The 18,577-nt window shown below is 43.4% G+C and overlaps 1 protein-coding gene and 1 long non-coding RNA gene across 4 annotated transcripts in view; one reads left to right on the top strand and one right to left on the bottom strand.

Moving 5' to 3' along the window:
* The window catches only part of SMTN (smoothelin), a 70,633-nt gene extending 62,129 nt beyond the window's left edge, over window positions 1–8,504 (bottom strand). The window contains exons 1-4 of one of the 2 annotated variants that reach the window (XM_044275257.1): window positions 8,317–8,504; window positions 5,114–5,204; window positions 2,020–2,098; window positions 1,498–1,604 (exon numbers count right to left, since the gene is read on the bottom strand). In XM_044275257.1, the coding sequence (XP_044131192.1) occupies window positions 1,498–1,604; window positions 2,020–2,098; window positions 5,114–5,197 (270 nt within the window). In that variant the 5' untranslated portion in view covers window positions 5,198–5,204; window positions 8,317–8,504. The remainder of the gene's footprint in view (window positions 1–1,497; window positions 1,605–2,019; window positions 2,099–5,113; window positions 5,205–8,316) is intronic. The other variant, XM_044275256.1, reaches the window with a different exon arrangement.
* Window positions 1–18,577, top strand: part of LOC122924304 — a 52,167-nt gene that overhangs the window by 16,368 nt on the left and 17,222 nt on the right. The window contains exon 3 of one of the 2 annotated variants that reach the window (XR_006387388.1): window positions 12,765–13,201. The exons of the other annotated variant lie outside the window; for it this stretch is intronic. This is a non-coding gene — a long non-coding RNA (uncharacterized LOC122924304). Of the gene's footprint in view, window positions 1–12,764; window positions 13,202–18,577 lie in introns of those variants that run through there. 2 annotated transcript variants of the gene reach the window in all.

Here is an 18,577-nt window from a genome sequence, read left to right as displayed (position 1 = left end):
TAGATATGTCTCTTTATTCCATGATCACATATTCCATTCAGTTCAACCAACCAGCAGGTCGGGGGAGGGGTTGCCAAACAATATGGTTTCCCTTTCAGGCTTCATTTAGACAATAAAAAAGAATGCCAATATTCTCCTACTTGCACACATGACCGTAGTGCCATTATTGTGAACTGCAAACAGCGGGTCCGCAATATACGGGCAACGGCACTTTGCACTCCGTATCACAGATGCGGACCCATTTACTTGAATGGGTCTGAAATCTGCAAGAAACGGAGCAGAGGCATGGATCGGAAGCCTGCGGAAGCACTACGACCAAAACTTCTGTGGGATTTGGGTCTGCAACTCCACACTGTAAAACAAATTTGAACAGGTTCTATTTTTGTGCGGCGCAGAACGTATCTTGCAGATCATGGACCCATTCAAATGGGTCTGCATCCGCAAAAGGGGCACAGGGCACACATCTTTGTGTGCATGAGCCCTAAGTGAGGGTCTTTACTTGCACCTCTACATAAACCCACACGTATTGATCCACACAGGGGTCCCTCTCAAGTGTGGGATGATACGTGGTGTTTTTAGGATCTCACTAAAGATGCTAGTGAACTCTGTACATAAATTACATTCAATGGCCTAGCTCCTTATTTGCCCATGAAACACTAACCCATTCCTCTGCCTAGAGGGTACTAACCACCCAAGCTCCCGTATCCCGCTGCCAAATGCAGACATGAACAGAAAGCAACTTTACTGGGTGATGCTGCCACCTGCAGGCCAGACTGATCGTATGGCCACTAAGAACAGAATACACATAAAGGAGCAGAGGATCTGGCCCATCATTGCCCATGAGGTATAGGGTGAACTGCCTTTAGCAAATGTACAATGAATTCAGAGTCTTCAGACCCTTTAAAATTTTGTTATGTTGTGGCCTTGTGCAAAAAAAAAAAAAAAAAAAAAAGCTTTCTCCAAATCAATCAGCACTCAATTACCCCCATAATGAGAAATCGGAGAATCTGAAGGCTTTCCCAATATACTGTATATGGCTAGCGTTTGAATTCTAAGAGCGGCACTTCTTCCTCTGGTATTTTTCATGTCAGGATCTGGGTACACACTTGTAGTTTGTGGCATAGTCATTCTAATTTACAAATGCTACACTAAGGGTAGGAGCACACGTGGCATAAATGCTGCAGATTCTCTGCAGAGGGATTTTGCGTAGATCAGATGAGAGTTTAGAAATCTCACCCACGGGATGAGGAGAAAAACTTGCAATGTAAATGGACTTGAGCTGCTGGTTTTCAATTCTCAGCATGTCAGTTAACCCCTTGCTTTTTACTTTTGCACTTTTGAGATCTCAGCAGCGATGCCGCCATGAAAACCAGCCAAATTCAGGCACTTTTTGTCCTGGTCAGCTGTTGATTATCTGCTACAGATTTGCATGTGAGGACGTACCCTATAAGTGCACTTACTGCAAGAATGGGCAGCCTGGTACCCTTTACTACTTACCAAAGAAGGAGTTGTGTCTCCAAAGTCATCCATGCTTTTGGTCGACTGTACAGTGCCATCATCTTCGTCTGTGTAGCGGCTGACCAGCATGCCTGCCAGGGCTGCAGCTAAAGCAAACAAAAGTAAAATAAAAAAATTCACACATGCGGTTACATTTACACAACTGGTTTAATGCACAAAAGATAATGTTACCAAAAAAAACAAAGGACCAACCATAACACAAAAAAATCTAAATCAAAAGGCAGTTCCATTTATATGACTGGTTTAATGCACAAAGTTAACATAAAAAAAGGTCAAATCAGTTTCAGCCCAATCTTAAAAGTGTGAGTCATGAACATACTTGGACTCTCAAATTCAATGCAGAAATGGGAGAGAGTGACTGCACACGCACAGAACCCCATCATATGGACTTAACATATAAATGGGTTTACTGTCAAGGTAATTTGTAATAAATTGATGCATAAAATAAACATCTAAATAGGCGGAAAAAAAACTGTTTTTATCAGTTACTTCAAGTCTTACCTTCTATCTCATCATTCCTTATTTTCCGAATAGCAGCCCGGATAAGTTTCCTCTCTTCATATTCACTGGCATTTCGAAGCTGGAAGAGATTGTACAAATTTCAATGTGCACTTGGTGGAGTAATGCAGTAGCACTGCCTAGTGCAGCCGGGGGACCTCTATAATGAAGGGTGACTAGTGCTCCCTACTGGTGACACAATGGTACTGTTTCCAAAGAGATTTAAAAAAGAGCAAACGCTGCAGTGAAGTCTCAAATATCAAAGTAAAAACTGCTCTCCAGGAAAAAATATTTTTTCCCCAAACTTGTTTTATTGAACAAATGCAATTAAACAAATCGAAACATAAAATACTGTGGTCATCACATAAGTTATACACACGTCTGCATTAGTCATATGCACGATTTACCCACACAATATCATTGGGGTTGGCAAATTACAAAAAGAGAGATTAATATATAATATATATATATATATAAATAAATAATAGTATCGCGTACGAGGAGAACACCACCACCTTAGAATGACATCCCCCAATTTTACATTCTATATTACCATATGGAATGATAGAATTGACCAGAGCCTTCCACTGATTATTCCCCATCCAGTGGGATTCACATATAAAAATCCTGTAAGGGTACTTTCACACTAGCGTTATTCTTTTCCGGCACTGAGTTCCATCCTAGGGGCTCAATACCGGAAAAAAACTGATCGGATTTCTCTCCATTCAGAATGCATTAGGATAAAACCTTTCAGGATGTCTTCAGTTCAGTCTTTTTGACTTTTCAGGACGGAGATGAGTTTTATCTCAGTCCAAAACTCCAGAATTTCCCATTGACATGCATTAATGCCGGATCCAGCCCCAAGTGTTCTGGCAAAACGGATCCGGTATTGCGCTCTATGCATTCTCAGACCGCAAAAAATTTGAAAAAAAATAAAATGCTAGATCCGTTTTTTTCTGGGATGACATCGGAGAGACGGAGCAGGCATTTCAATGCATTTGTCATACGGATCAGGATCCTGATCAGTCTGACAAATGACATCAGTTTGCATGCGTTGTGTGGTGGATATTGCATAACTGGATAAATAGCGGGAGAGACACACGTGTGATTCCAGCATAGTGAGGACATCATCAGGGGTACGGCTGGGGATCTCGGTCCTCCGAGTAGAGCTCAGTTTAGTTCCCAATAGACAAGTGTAATAATACTGAGGTGAAACCTTGAGGGCCTTGGGACCAAAACACTCCAGTCAAGGGGTTGTGAGCAATAGTTACAGGGGATCTCTGAAATTGGGTATTTAATGCATGTCTGAGTTGCAGGTAATGGAAAAAAGCAGTGTGGGGTAAATGAAAGTGGGTTTGGATTTTATCAAAAGAACAAAAGAGTCTTTGGAGGACGTCTATACTTCTAAAGTATGCACTCCATGTGGATCCTGAAGGCACATCAAGTGCAGAAACATAATTCCACAGAGGTGTTTCTGCAGCAATGTCACAGAAAGAGTTATAAACTTGGCACAGGCCATAGTACACTAATCTGTAGATAAGTGGCGAGGTGTGCCGCTGAGTTCAGCAACACCCATGTCTACAAATAACAAAGCTGCCCTGCCAAGTAATAGTAGGTATTACCTGGCAGGGTAGTACAGTCCCAAGTAAATGGTGACATTAAGGAGAAGAGTTGGTAAAATGTATTTTGAGTATGGAAATTAATATATCAGATACATCTACATCAGATCATGAAAACTGTGTTCACAAAAAAAAAAAAAAAAAAAAAAAAAAAAAAAAAAAAAGAAGAAGTATTCACGGGTATCCATAAATAATAGGCAAATATAAAAGACCACTTCACCCTCCCAAAGGAAATAATTCTCAATACAGGGCAGAAAGATCTGTGGCAGCCAAACCGGTGAAATGGGTCAACCTACCAGATTCAGTCTTGTTTGGATAAACTAGAAAGCATTAAAGGGATTGGCCCACGAGCAACATTTATCACCTGTTCACAGGATGGGCGATAAATGTATGATCACCGGTGGTCCGACCACTGGGACCAAAAGCGATCACAAGAACAGGGACACCCTATGGGACTGCCGGACACAGCAGAGTGCTGTTCTCCCATAAAAGTGAATGGAGGAGTGGTCACACATGTCTTCCTCTGCTGTAATCACACAGGGGATTCTGGGACCTCCATTCTCACGACTTCTGTGGTTGGACCCTCACAGATAATACATTTATCACCTATCCTGTGCAATTCACGGGCCAACCCCTTAAATAGAACAGTGAAACAGACTGCTAGATCAACTTAAGAGAAGTATGAAAACAGGTTACAGGAAAATGTACTCTATACAATACAATAAGCGTGCAGCGGCTCATCTTTCCAGAAACGCGTGGATGCGGTAAAGAACGCATGTTTGGGGTCATTTATAAAACAGGTGTAAATTAGAACTGGCTTAGTGGCCCATAGCAACCAACTAGACTTCCACCTTTCATTTTTGACATCTCCTTTGGAAAATGAAAGGTGGAATCTGATTGGTTGCTATGGGCAACTAAGGCTACTTTCACACTAGCATTTTAGTTTTCCGGTATTGAGCTCAGTCATAGGAGCTCAATACCGGAAAAAACGCTTGTTTTGTCCCCATTCATTGTCATTGGGGACAAAACTGAACAGAACGCTCCAAAATGCATTCCGTTCCGTTTAGTTGCGTTCCCAGACGAGAGAGCAAACCGCAACATGTTATAGTTTGCTTTCCGTCCTGGGATGTGGAGCAAGACGGATCCGGCATTACTCCCAATGCAAGTCAACGGGGACAGATCAGTTTTCTCTGAAAATATGCCACAATAGAAAACTGATCCGTCCTCCTTTGACTTTCAATGGAACTCATGACGGATCCGTCTTGGCTATGTTAAAGATAATACAACCGGATCCGTTCATAACAGATGCAGATGGTTGTATTATCAGTAACGGAAGCGTTTTTGCTGAATCCTGCCGGATCCAGTAAAAACATTAGTGTGAAAGCAGCCTTAGCCAGTTCTGCTTTACACCAGTTTGATAAATGACCCCAGTTGTGTTTGGCAACTTTCATGCCATCATACACATACTAAAGACGTACCAGGGCCGTCAGCTCCTCCACGTCACTCATCTCCTCTAGTCTTCCTGCCAGGGTACGCAGGGCTCTCTGTTGCTTGTCTTCCATTTCAGTGCTTTTAAAGAAATATAAAAAAAAAAAAGTCTGAGGCACAACACAATAACCATCATATAAGTAATCCATTGCAGGATAGTGTATACAGATGACAACCATCTTATGGACCGCTACCATTAGATTGCTGCTATCAATAAGGACAGCAGTCAAGGTTCTGTTCACATCTATGAGTCTGCTGGATGACCAATACCGACCTACTGACTTAGAACGAGATCAATGCTATTCTTGCCTTCAAAACACGGATACAGTGTGAACAGGGCCTAACACGTAGATCACACGTTTCTAGTTAAAGGGTAGGTCATCAAAATCAGATAGATAGGGGGGGTCTGACATCTGCCCCCCACCTGGTGCATGCAGGTGGAGCCAGAAGCAGAAGGCTCTGTCCACAGTGTAGATTTTGGTACGGTCATACTGCACCTCAGCTCCCAGTCACTTGCATTACTGCTTCTGGTACTATCAATGGTATAGTCACTGGTAGCTGCAAGAATCAACTGATTTGGGGACGTCTGCTGAAAACAGGTAATCAATTTAGAAAAAAAAATTAAAAAAAAAAAAAGCCCTTTAACCTGTGTAACCAATGAAAAAGTCCTAAAAATGTCATGAAATTAACTTCTACAGCAGAACAGCATGCAGGATATGATCAAAGCAGGAGGAGTGATTTTTTACACTGCCAATCATTGCGTATTCCATGGTTATTTTCATCAGTACGATTGCATCTGACAGTCGTGGTAGGACATGTATTTAAATACTGAATGAACAATACACACATTTCCTGCTGCCATCACAATCATTTTTACTGGTCAGATTTTTTTTTTTTAGACTACACAAGAATTGTTAAAGGGGTTGACCCTCCGATGGGTAGATTTATCCACATGATGGGTGACAAGTACCTGATTAGTGGTGGTCTGACCACCAAATAAGGGGCCTAGGTTCATGGCGGGAGTATCCTACTACTATAGTTGACAGCTGGAGCTATCCGAGCTCTGTAGTCTTCTCCCTGGCAGTCCCATAGCAATGAATGGAGTGGCAGCGTGTATGCGTGATCACCACACCATTCACTCAGGGACCCATATTCTCATGACTGGTGGGAGTCCCCGAGTAGGGCCACTAAAGAGCAGATATTTGTCACCTGTCCTGTTTTGTGGTGGGCCACAGACTTTAATAAAAGATTGGTTCTGCTGGGTTATACACAGATTGTAAGGAAATCCTCTATCGACCACATATCCAACGTCATGCCAATAGCGACACGTGAAGAGCTTCCTCAGCTAGGTTTTCAGGGGAGTTAAAGCAAGCTTGTCTGGAGACTTTTGGTGCTCCATAAAAATATGATCAAGGGGGATGTTAGTTTCTATGATATGTATGTTTTTATGATTTAGAGCTGGATTATAAAGTAAAAAGCAGAGTTAATCCTGACAGGACTCCTAGGAGAGACAGAGTCCTGATTAATCTGCTCATCCAGGAAGACTGACAGCTTCTGTGTGGCCACACTGGTCATTTATCAAACTGGCTTAGTTGCCCATAGCAACCAATCAGATTCCACCTTTCACTTTCCAAAGGAGTTGTTCAAAATTAAAGGTGGAATCTGATTGGTTGCTATAGGCAACTAAGCCAGTTCTACTTTACACAAGTTTGATAAATGACCCCCACTGTGCGCGTGTGTGTATTTTATATTAGGACTCTCGCATGATATCCTAGGAGTCCTGTCAGGATTTTTTCTGTATTCACTCAGAAATCCTGCTTCAAATGATCCCGTTATCGAATAAGCGGCCGATTCGTTGCTATACGGGTTCGGGTCCTTGAACTTTAGCTCACCGCATCTTTATTACCTTACAATGAAGCTCCAGTAACAGGCAGAGCGGGCGGCGGCGTAACGTTACTTACTCGCGTGACGCGCATGCTCCGTCTCCTTCATTCATAAAATAGGCGGAGCAGGCGCGTCACGTGAGTAAGTAACGTTACGCCGCCGCCTGCTCTGCCCGTTACTGGAGCTTCAATGTAAGGTAAAAGAAGATGTGCTGATTAAAAGTAAAAGTTACTGCCGGTTAAGGAATACTGCTGTGAGCGGCGGGGCCAGGGCTGTTATGGGAGGGGGATCTGTGTATGACACTGCTATGGGGGAGATCTGTGGATGACACATATAGCACAAGATGCTATATAGTGCCATCCACAGATCCCCCTCCCCATAACAGTGCCATCCACAGATCCCCCTCCCCATTACAGTGCCATCCACAATTTGTTTTAATATGGCTTTTAAACATAATTTTTCAAGTAAAATCATATAAACCACTTTTTTGTCATTTTGGTGTTTTTTCCCCGATTAATCAATGAAATTAATCGAAAACTAATCGATTATTCAAATAATTGTTAGCTGCAGCACTAATGCAAACTGATTGTTGCTGCAGCTGTCCGGGTAGCTTGTCTCAGACGATCATGTGTAACCACACGGGCTGGTGTGGTTACACATGGTCTGTGGTTGTGAGGCCGGTTGGATGTACTGCCAAATTCTCTGAAACGCCTTTGGAGACAGCTTGTGGTAGAGAAATGAACATTCATTGCACGGGCAACAGCTCTGGTAGACATTCCATGCCAATTGCACATCTGTGGCATTGTGCTGTGTGATCAAACTGCACATTTCAGAGTGGCCTTTTATTGTGGGCAGTCTAAGGCACACCTGTGCAACATTCATTCTGTCTAATCAGCACCTTGATATAACCACACCTGTGAGGTGGGATGAATTATCTAGGTAAAGGAGAAGTGCTCACTAACACAGATTAAGACAGATTTGTGAACAATATTTGAGAGTAATGGGTCTTGTGTATGTAGAAAATGTTTCAGATCTTTTGAGTTCAGCTCATGCAAAATGCGAGCAAAACAGAAATTGTTGCGTTATATATATATATATATATAAAATATATTTTTTTTTTTAACACACACCCCTACAGAGCCCATCTTCTCTCATAGGGCAGCAGAAATCACCTGACAGATTCACTTGTAGTTGTGCATGTGGGAAGATCAAGGAATAGCGCTCATTCTGCTGATAACTACACGCTACCATTAGGCTCTAATAGGAAGCCATCAGGCATAGGGTAATTCATAAAGGACATGAAACAAACCCAGGCTGATTCTCCTTGTCCTCCTGTGCATTATTCCTCTCCGATCTGAAACGTTTAGATGCCAGGGCTTCTTCACAGCGCTCAAGCTCCTTCCGCCGCAGCTCCCTAATGGCCGAGCGAATCTGCCGCCTCTCCGCCAAGTCCAGAGTGACCTCCAGCTGTGAACGACAGAGAATATACACAAGTTCTGAGCCAAGAGTGCAAATGTACATGAGATTTTGGGGGGATTAATACAAAGTAAATTGTTAGGCAGACTCGAGGCAGGATGACTGCATAAATGGCTGCTCAGATTTTCCATATTCAAAACAGTCAAAGTCTTTAATTTCAGCACATTTGTTTATGGAAAAGTGGACTTCAGCCGATGACTGGATGGAACGGCAAAACCCATTTAACCGTTTGGGGCCTGGTCAGGGTTATGGCCAGTCACATTTACAATCATTAAATAGGATGCTGCTCGGGATGGCACCATGGCCTCAGTTGTTGACATGGCAGCTTTGATTAGTCCGTTTTGTAACTGATCCCCGCTGATCCAAATAAATATGCAAAACAGAAAAAAAACTTAAAGAACAATCTGTACACTGACCCAACAGTATCGCTGCTTACACGTCCGTTTCAGATATAATACTCTCAGATATATATCCTTAAATCTGAAATGCGTAAGCAATGGTACAGTTGGGTCAGTGTACACATTATAGAAACATTTAAAAAAACAAAAAGACGTTTTATCTGAAGTCACCGGAGTGCTGGATTTGTTTTTTAGATTAATAGTTCATCTCTGGGCACCTGGATCATCTTTTTTTTTTTTAAATAAGAGTGGGTCAGTCAAGAATGGCGCTACTGACAAAAAAAAAAAAAAAAAAAAAAAAAATACATTAATTGAGCAAAGACTGGGAGCATTAAAAGGGGCATTCCAGGATTTGAATATTGATTCTCTATTCTCAGGATAAGCCATCCGATAGGGAGGGGTCCAACACATCCTCTCTGATCAGCCGTTTTAGATTGGCACTGGTACCAGAGATAGTCAGTGGAAACATATAGATCAGTCCACAGTGTTGTGGACGCAGCTGGTAAGTGCAGTGCTGCCCTATCCACTACACACAATGGTAGTAGCGGTGTAGTTCCAGTGCTGGAGCTACCCTGAAGGTACAGGGTGTCAGACCATAGGCTGTCTGATAATAATGGCGCATTTTAAAGTAAAGACCGTCAATTTAAAAACATCTTTAAGGGTACTTTCACACTTGCGGTAGAGGAAACGGTAGGCAGTTCCGTCGCAGGAACGCCCTGCCGGATCCTGACGCAAATGGATGGGCGAATCAGTCTGACAAATGCATTAAAATACCGGATCCGTCTCTCTAGTGTTATCAGGAAAAACGGATATGGTATTAATTTTGTTTGCATTTTTAAAAAGGTCTGCGCCTGCGCAGACTGGTAAGAAGGATTTGTTTTGCCGGAACACCTAATGCTGGAACCGGCACTAATACACTGCCGGCATTCCGGCAAGTGTTCAGTATTTTTGGTTCGTAGAGAAGTGCAACATGCTGCGGTATTTTCTCCATTCAAAAACAGGGACTGAACTGATGCATCCTGAACGGAATGCTCTCCATTCAGAATGCATTAGGATAAAACTGATCAGTTTCTTTCCGGTATAGAGCCCCTGTGACAGAACTCATTACTGGAAAACAAAAGCGCTAGTCTGAAAGTACCCTAACAGTACAAATGCATGAAAACATTCAGGTTGTACAAAACAAGTTATCAGTTTTCCACGCAATAATAAAAAAAATAGCCCAGAGTGGAGGGAGTGCTGCTATTTTTTCACATACAATCTTAATTTAACATAAAGCACACTTCAGAAATTGGACAACCCCGACAGTATTTTTTTTTTTTTTATAAAGTAACACTGGCTTTTGGTGCACATACACAACACATTCCTAGAAAGCTCCTGAGCTGCAAGAATTCAACAGCAGTATACAGCCTGAACTCTAGAGGGCAGCACCATGCTAGAAATACACTGCAGGAAGTGGAATGCAGATAAAAATAGGAGATCACATCTGGCCGTCCAGGTTAAAAAGTTTCCCAACAAATTGTTTTTAGGTCTACTTATGGAACAAGGGAAAACAACTTGGCACTACGTGCAGGACTTGGCAGCGTCCGCACATGTTCTGGTTAAATTTCTTCGGTCTGATAAACACTGGTCCTGTTTTTTTACATTATGAAACCCTTTTTTTAGAAATTTTGACTAAATAAACTGCAGACAAGAAACTATTAGGAATAGCAAAACACTGAATAAATTGCCAAACCCCCCCCCCCAAAGAGAGGCATATGTATGTAGGGGGGAAAAGGAGGGGAACGCAAGAACATCTAAATAAGGAACATCTGGCGCAGACTTGACACAAGAAATTATTTCATAAGCATTTCACAGAGGAAACTTTGTGGAATACTAATTTATGAAAAATGCATCAAACAACAAAAATGTTCTTCATTATACAATGGGGTTATGCCAATGTTAACAGAGTATTTCTGTAAGTGTGGCACTCAGATGTACATTTTTAAAATGTACGAACGCTGCCAAAACCCACCACTCAAGAGCCCTATAACTTTAAGAAATACCTGAATTCTCACCCAACGTGCCCAGAGCCGAGCCCTGAAATGCTCCAAATAATAGTGTCCACATAGGTCACCCTGCAGATGTTCCTCACTCTTGGGATTGTGAAGTAATGGACCAAACGGTATTGACAGCAATTGCCCATAACGCTGTGCCCACCACTAAGGCTACTTTCACATTTGCGTTCGGGGCTCCGCTTGCGAGTTCCGTTTGAAGGCTCTCACAAGCGGCCCCGAACGGATCCGTACAGCCCCAATGCATTCTGAATGGATGCGGATCCGCTCAGAATGCATCAGTCAGGCACAGCTTGGCCTCAGTTCCGCTCAGCAGGCGGACACCTGAACGCTGCTTGCAGCATTCGGGTGTCCGCCTGGCCGTGCGGAGCCAAATGGATCCATCCAGACTTACAATGTGAGTCAATGGGGACGGATCCGTTTAACACTGACACAATATGGTGCAATTTCAAACAGATCCGTCCCCCATTGACTTTCAATGCAATGTCTGGACGGATCCATCTGACTAACTTTCAGACTTAGATTTTTTTTCTGAAATATAATGCAGACGGATCCGTTCTGAACGGATACCATCGTTTGCATTATAGGAGCGGATCCGTTTGTGCAGACACCAGACAGATCCGGTCCGAACGCAAGTGTGAAAGTAGCCTAAGGAGTACCCATATGGCCATAAAACAACACCATTCCCAACACATTGCCTACACAGTTCCTGCTACAGTAGCACAAACAGACAACCGCCAATACAACTACTGGTGACAGCAATGCCAAAACGAGCAAGATCAATTTACTCCTCCAATCGAGGTACAAGCAATCAGACATCACTTGCTGCAGCCATTCGTTAGCACTAAGACAAGTCGGGCAGAAAAGATCCTCGACCATGCTAGGAATCCTTGACACCTAGTTAATCATGGGTTAAGATAGCCAACATAGTTTCTTTTTAAAGGGTATGGTCACCTCTGCATAACTATCTGATCCCCGATATTTAGGGGACAACTTAAAATGCTACGCATAGTATAAAACGTGGGTTCCATTTCTCCATCTGAATGGAGCAGTTGGTCAAGCATGCCACTCCATTCATTTTGTGTGGGACTGCTGGTAACTGAGGCACCACACATGCTTGCCCAGAAACTCAATTGAAGGGGGTGGGGCACATGACCTCCATTCTCAGGAGGAATGGAAACTGCTAGGGGATGCCATTTTAACTTGACAACGCATTTTAATCTCTACCACTTTGCTGCTGCAGTGCGTGTGCAGGTCCTTCAATTGGCGCACTGTCCTGCAGAAGTTAACATAGATCTCACACAGCACACTGCTACTGTTTGATGGCGTCGCCTCCTTACTATCAGCGTTCGAGACAGCAGCTGGGATGGAGGAATAGGTTGTACACTGCAGATCAGGGTGTGGAGAGGGCGGAACGCATCTAGGTTTTAAGGGAAGGCAAATCACGCTGCTGTAAACAGAGGTAGAATGATTCGCAGGCTTTGTATAGACAGTTTACAACGAGGGGAAAACTCAATGTAGACCACAGGAGCAGGGAAACACAAACTCCTTAGCATCATTTTCTGTCAGCACAAGAAAAGAGGATGAATGATAGAAGTGGAAAGCAGGCTACGTATCGAGCTGTTAGGATACATGAGCTAGTGAAGACAGCAGCATCCTAGACAGACCTCACATCCAGCATGTATTACTGGGAGGGACACTACCACATATGCAAAGTCTAGAACTAGGATCAGGCTAAAAACTGCATACTATTGTGTCTGAAACTGAATGAAGGAATGGAAATAGCAGCCCAAAACATAGCGTTATTAACAAATCATCATTTTTTTTTCCAGGTCAAACATGTCCAAAGCGTTTGATATTAAGACTTTCCAACTATAAGGAAGGCATACAGGCAATTGTGAAATTGTGTATCGTGCAGAGGTGCAGTTTTTTCTAGCATTCCTACAAGATGGAATTCTGTCTGAGAAATCATCGCTTGCGCAGTGGGAACGGTGCAGGGGGCACATGTGTTGCAATACAAAATGCCATTGTACTATAAGGAATGCAGAAAACTCCTGTAGAAAACTTCATCTGAGGGAGAAGAGTGAAATGTCAGATAGTGACCTATAGAGGCTGGAATGAATTTATGAAATATCATCCAGTCACTCACTGTAAAACATTATGTGCCGTTTGTTCTGACAGCAAAGCAGTTCTTTCAGTCACTGAAGAATTCACATTCCCAGCCAGGAAGACAGATGAGTACTGGTGAGGTACACGCGTTTCGGAGACAGACCGCTACAAATGCTAAATTCTTCAACTATTTGTCAGTAAATGATGCAACTGGGAAATGGATATTCCATATATAAATATTCTGGTAGTTGAGAGAGTGAATTCTGCTGCACACATCCTTCACTGGTGTTGGCCATGACCGGAAAGCGCGCAATATTCAATTTAGACTGCTCACATCTTACAATGGTATAACATACTGTAGATGGTTTTTAGATTGAATTGTCCAAAAGGAGAAAAACGTCTCTATGAGGTTAGTGAACTTACACACACATTATATATATAATTATTTTTATTCATATATACACACACACACAGTCAGGTCCATAAATATTGGGACATGGACACAATTCTAACATTTTTGGCTCTATACACCACCACAATGGATTTGAAATGAAACAAACAAGATGTGCTTTAATGGCAGACTGTCAGCTTTAGGCTACTTTCACACTTAAGTTCGGGTGTCCGCTTGTGAGTTCAGTTTGAAGGGGCTCACAAGCGGCTCCGAACAGATCCGTCCAGCCCTAATGCATTCTGAGTGGATGCGGTTCCGCTCAGAATGCATCAGTCTGGCACAGTCTGTCCTCGCAGCGTTCGGGTGTCCGCCTGGCCGTGCAAAGGCAAACGGATCCGTCCAGACTTACAATGGAAGTCAATTGGGGCGGATCCGTTCGAAGGTGACACAATATGGTGCATTTTTCAAACGGATGCCCCCCCCCCCCCCCCCCCCCCATTGACTTTCAATGTAAAGTCTGGATGGATCCGTCTGAATACAAATTGTACTTAGACTTTTTTAGTCAAATATAATGCAGACGATTCAGTCTGAACGGATTCCAACGTTTGCATTATAGGAGCGGATCCGTCTGTACAAATACCAGACGGATCCGCTCCGAACGCAAGTGTGAAAGTAGCCTTAATTTGAGGGTATTTATATCCAAACCAGGTGAACGAATTACAACAGTTTGCATATGTGCCTACCACTTGTTAAGGGACCAAATATAATGGGACAATTGGCTTCTCAGCTGTTCCATGGCCAGGTGTGTGTTATTCCCTCATTATCCCAATTACAATGAGCAGATAAAAGATCCAGAGTTCATTTCAAGTGTGCTTTTTGCATTTAGAATCTGTTGCTGTCAACTCTCAAGATGAGATCCAAAGAGCTGTCACTATCAGTCAAGCAATCCATCATTAGGCTGAAAGAACAAAACAAACCCATCAGAGAGATAGCAAAAACATTAGGCGTGGCCAAAACAACTGTTTGGAACATTCTTTAAAAGAAGGAACGCACCGGTGAGCTCAGCAACACCAAAAGAGCCGGAAAACAACTGTGGTGGATGACCGAAGAATTCTTTCCCTGGTGAAGAAAACACCCTTCACAACAGTTAGTGAGATCGAGAACACTCTCCAGGAGGTAGGTGTATGTGTGTCAAAGTCAACAATCAAGAGAAGACTTCACCAGAGTGAATACAGAGGGTTCACCACAAGATGTAAACCATTGGTGAGCCTCAAAAACAGGAAGGCCCGATCAGAGTTTGCCAAACGACCTCTAAAAAGAAGGAAAGGAACTGCTCACGATCCTAAGCATATCACCTCATCAGTGAAGCATTGTGGTGGTAGTGTCATGGCGTGGGCATGTATGGCTGCCAATGGAACTGGTTCTCTTGTATTTATTAATTATGTGACTGCTGATAAAAGCAGCAGGATGAATTCTGAAGTGTGTCGGGCAATATTATCTGCTCATATTCAGCCAAATGCTTCAGAACTCATTGGACGGCGCTTCACAGTGCAGATGGACAATGACCCAAAGCATACTGCAAAAGCAACCAAAGAGTTTTTTTTAAAGGGAACCAGTCACCAGGATTTTGGATTTAGAGCTGAGGACATCGGTTGCTAGATGGCTGCTAGCACATCTGCAATACCCAGTCCCCATAGCTCGGTGTGCTTTTATTGTGTAAAAAAAAAACCGATTTGATACATATGCTAATTAACATAAAAGGGTCATATCTTACTTGTGTGACCAGAGTCATATTTTCAAGCTCTGACTCATCTGAGGTTAATTTGCATATATGTTTTAAATCGTATTTTATACACAATAAAAGCACACAGAGCTATGGGGACTGGATATTGCGGATGTGCTAGCGGCCATCTAGCAACCCATGTCCTCAGCTCTATACACAAAAACCCGGTAAAAGGCTCCCTTTAAGGGAAAGAAGTGGAATGTTATGCAATGGCCAAGTCATTCACCTGAGGCTACTTTCACACTAGCGCTCATAGGTCCGTTCGTGAGCTCCGTTTGAAGGAGCTCACGAGCGGACCCGAACGCCTCCGTCCAGCCCTGATGCAGTCTGAATGGAGCGGATCCGCTCAGACTGCATCAGTCTGGCGGCGTTCAGCCTCGCCTCCGCGCGGACAGGCGGACATCTGAACGCTGCTTGCAGCATTCAGCTGTCCGCCTGGCCGTGCGGAGGCGAGCGGATCCGTTCAGACTTACAATGTAAGTCAATGGGAACGGATCCGCTTGAAGATGTCACCATATGGCTCAATCTTCAAGCGGATCCGTCCCCCATTGACTTTACATTGAAAGTCTGAACGGATCCGCTCAGGCTACTTTCACACTTAGAATTTTTTCTAAGTTATTAATGCAGACGGATCCGTACTGAACGGAGCCTCCGTCTGCATTAATATGATCGGATCCGTTCAGAACGGATCCGATCGAACGCTAGTGTGAAAGTAGCCTGACCTGAATCCGATTGAGCATGCATTTCACTTGCTGAAGACAAAACTGAAGGGAAAATGCCCCAAGAACAAGCAGGAACTGAAGACAGTTGCAGTAGAGGCCTGGCAGAGCATCACCAGGGATGAAACCCAGCGTCTGGTGATGTCTATGCATTCTAGACTTCAGGCTGTAATTGACTGCAAAGGATTTGCAACCATGTATTAAAAAGTGAAAGTTTGATTTATGATTATTATTCTGTCCCAATACTTTTGGTCCCTTAACAAGTGGGAGGCACATATGCAAACTGTTGTAATTCCTACACCTTTCACCCGATTTGGAAATTAATACCCTCAAATTAAAGCTGACAGTCTGCAGGTAAAGCACATCTTGTTCGTTTCATTTCAAATCCATTGTGGTGGTGTATAGAGCCAAAAATGTTAGAATTGTGTCCATGTCCCAATATGTATGGTCCTAACTAATAAAAAAAAAAAAATATATATATATTATATATATATATATATATATATATATATATATATATATATTATATTATATTATATATCACCAAACGTTTGGACACACCTTCTTATTCAAAGAGTTTTCTTTATTTTCATGACTATGAAAATTGTAGATTCACACTGAAGGCATCAAAACTATGAATTAACACATGTGGAATTATATACATAACAAAAAAGTGTGAAACAACTGGAAATATGTCATATTCTAGGTTCTTCAAAGTAGCCACCTTCTGCTTTGATTACTGCTTTGCACACTCTTGGCATTCTCTTGATGAGCTTCAAGAGGTAGTCACCTGAAATGGTTTTCACTTCACAGGTGTGCCCTGTCAGGTTTGATAAGTGGGATTTCTTGCCTTATAAATGGGGTTGGGGCCATCAGTTGCGCTGTGGAGCAGTCAGGTGGATACACAGCTGATAGTCCTACTGAATAGACTGTTAGAATTTGCATTATGGCAAGAAAAAAAGCAGCCAAGTAAAGAAAAACGAGTGTCCATCATTACTTTAAGAAATGAAGGTCAGTCCGTCCGAAAAATTGGGAAAACTTTGAAAGTGTCCCCAAGTGCAGTCACAAAAACCATCAAGCGCTACAAAGAAACTGGCTCACATGCGGACCACCCCAGGAAAGGAAGACCAAGAGTCACCTCTGCTGCGGAGGTTAAGTTCATCCGAGTCACCAGCCTCCGAAATCGCAGGTTAACAGCAGCTCAGATTAGAGACCAGGTCAATGCAGCAGACACATCTATAGAACAACTGTTAAAAGGAGACTGTGTGAATCAGGCCTTCATGGTAGAATATCTGCTAGGAAACCACTGCTAAGGACAGCCAACAAGCAGAAGAGACTTGTCTGGGCTAAAGAACACAAGGAATGGACATTAGACCAGTGGAAATCTGTGCTTTGGGTTGATGAGTCCAAATTTGAGATCTTTGGTTCCAACCACAGTGTCTTTGTGCGACGCAGAAAAGGTGAACGGTTGGACTCTCTACATGCCTGGTTCCCACCGTGAAGCATGGAGGAGGAGGTGTGATAGTGTGGGGGTGCTTTGCTGGTGACACTGTTGGGGATTTATTCAAAATTGAAGTCATACTGAACCAGCATGGCTACCACAGCATCTTGCAGCGGCATGCTATTTCATCCGGTTTGCGTCTAGTTGGACCATCATTTATTTTTCAACAGTACAATGACCCCAAAGGGCTATTTGACCATGAAGGAGAGTGATGGGGTGCTGCGCCAGATGACCTGGCCTCCAGTCACCGGACCAGAACCCAATCGAGATGGTTTGGGGTGAGCTGGACCGCAGAGTGAAGGCGAAAGGGCCAACAAGTGCTAAGCACCTCCAGGAACTCCTTCAAGACTGTTGGAAGACCATTTCAGGTGACTACATCTTGAAGCTCATCAAGAGAATGCAAAGAGTGTGCAAAGCAGTAAAAGCAAAAGGTGGCTACTTTGATGAACCTAGAATATGACACATTTTCAGTTGTTTCACACTTTTTTGTTTGTATATAATTCCACATGTCTTAGGGCTCTTTCACATCTGCGTTCTTTTCTTCCGGCATAGAGTTCCGTCGTCGGGGCTCAATGCCGGAAGAATACTGATCAGGATTATCCTAATGCATTCTGAATGGACAGTCCGTCCTTCAGGATGCATCAGGATGTCTTCTGTTCCGGAACGGAAAAGTTTTTTGGCCGCAGCAAATAGCGCAGCATGCTGCGCTTTTTGCTCCGGCCAAAAATCCGGAACACTTGCCGCAAGGCCGGATCCGGAATGAATGCCCATTGAAAGGCATTGATCCGGATCCGGCCTTAAGCTAAACGTCGTTTCGGCGCATTGCCGGATGCGACGCTTAGCTTTTTCTCAATGGTTACCATGGCTGCCGGGACGCTAAAGTCCTGGCAGCCATGGTAAAGTGTAGTGGGGAGCGGGGAGCAGCATACTTACCATCCGTGCGGCTCCCGGGGCGCTCCAGAGTGACGTCAGGGCGCCCCAAGCGCATGGATGACGTGATCGCATGGATCACATGATCCATGCGCATGGGGCACTCTGACGTCATTCTGGAGCGCCCCGGGAGCCACACGGACTGTAAGTATACCGCTCCCCACTACTACTATGGCAACCAGGACTTTAATAGCGTCCTATGTGCCATAGTA

This window comes from Bufo gargarizans, chromosome 1 (assembly GCF_014858855.1).
Source record: "Bufo gargarizans isolate SCDJY-AF-19 chromosome 1, ASM1485885v1, whole genome shotgun sequence".
In the NCBI taxonomy this organism is placed as follows: domain Eukaryota; kingdom Metazoa; phylum Chordata; class Amphibia; order Anura; family Bufonidae; genus Bufo; species Bufo gargarizans.
Note: the sequence above shows the minus strand (reverse complement) of the source record. Positions and strands in the feature narration are given on the sequence as shown.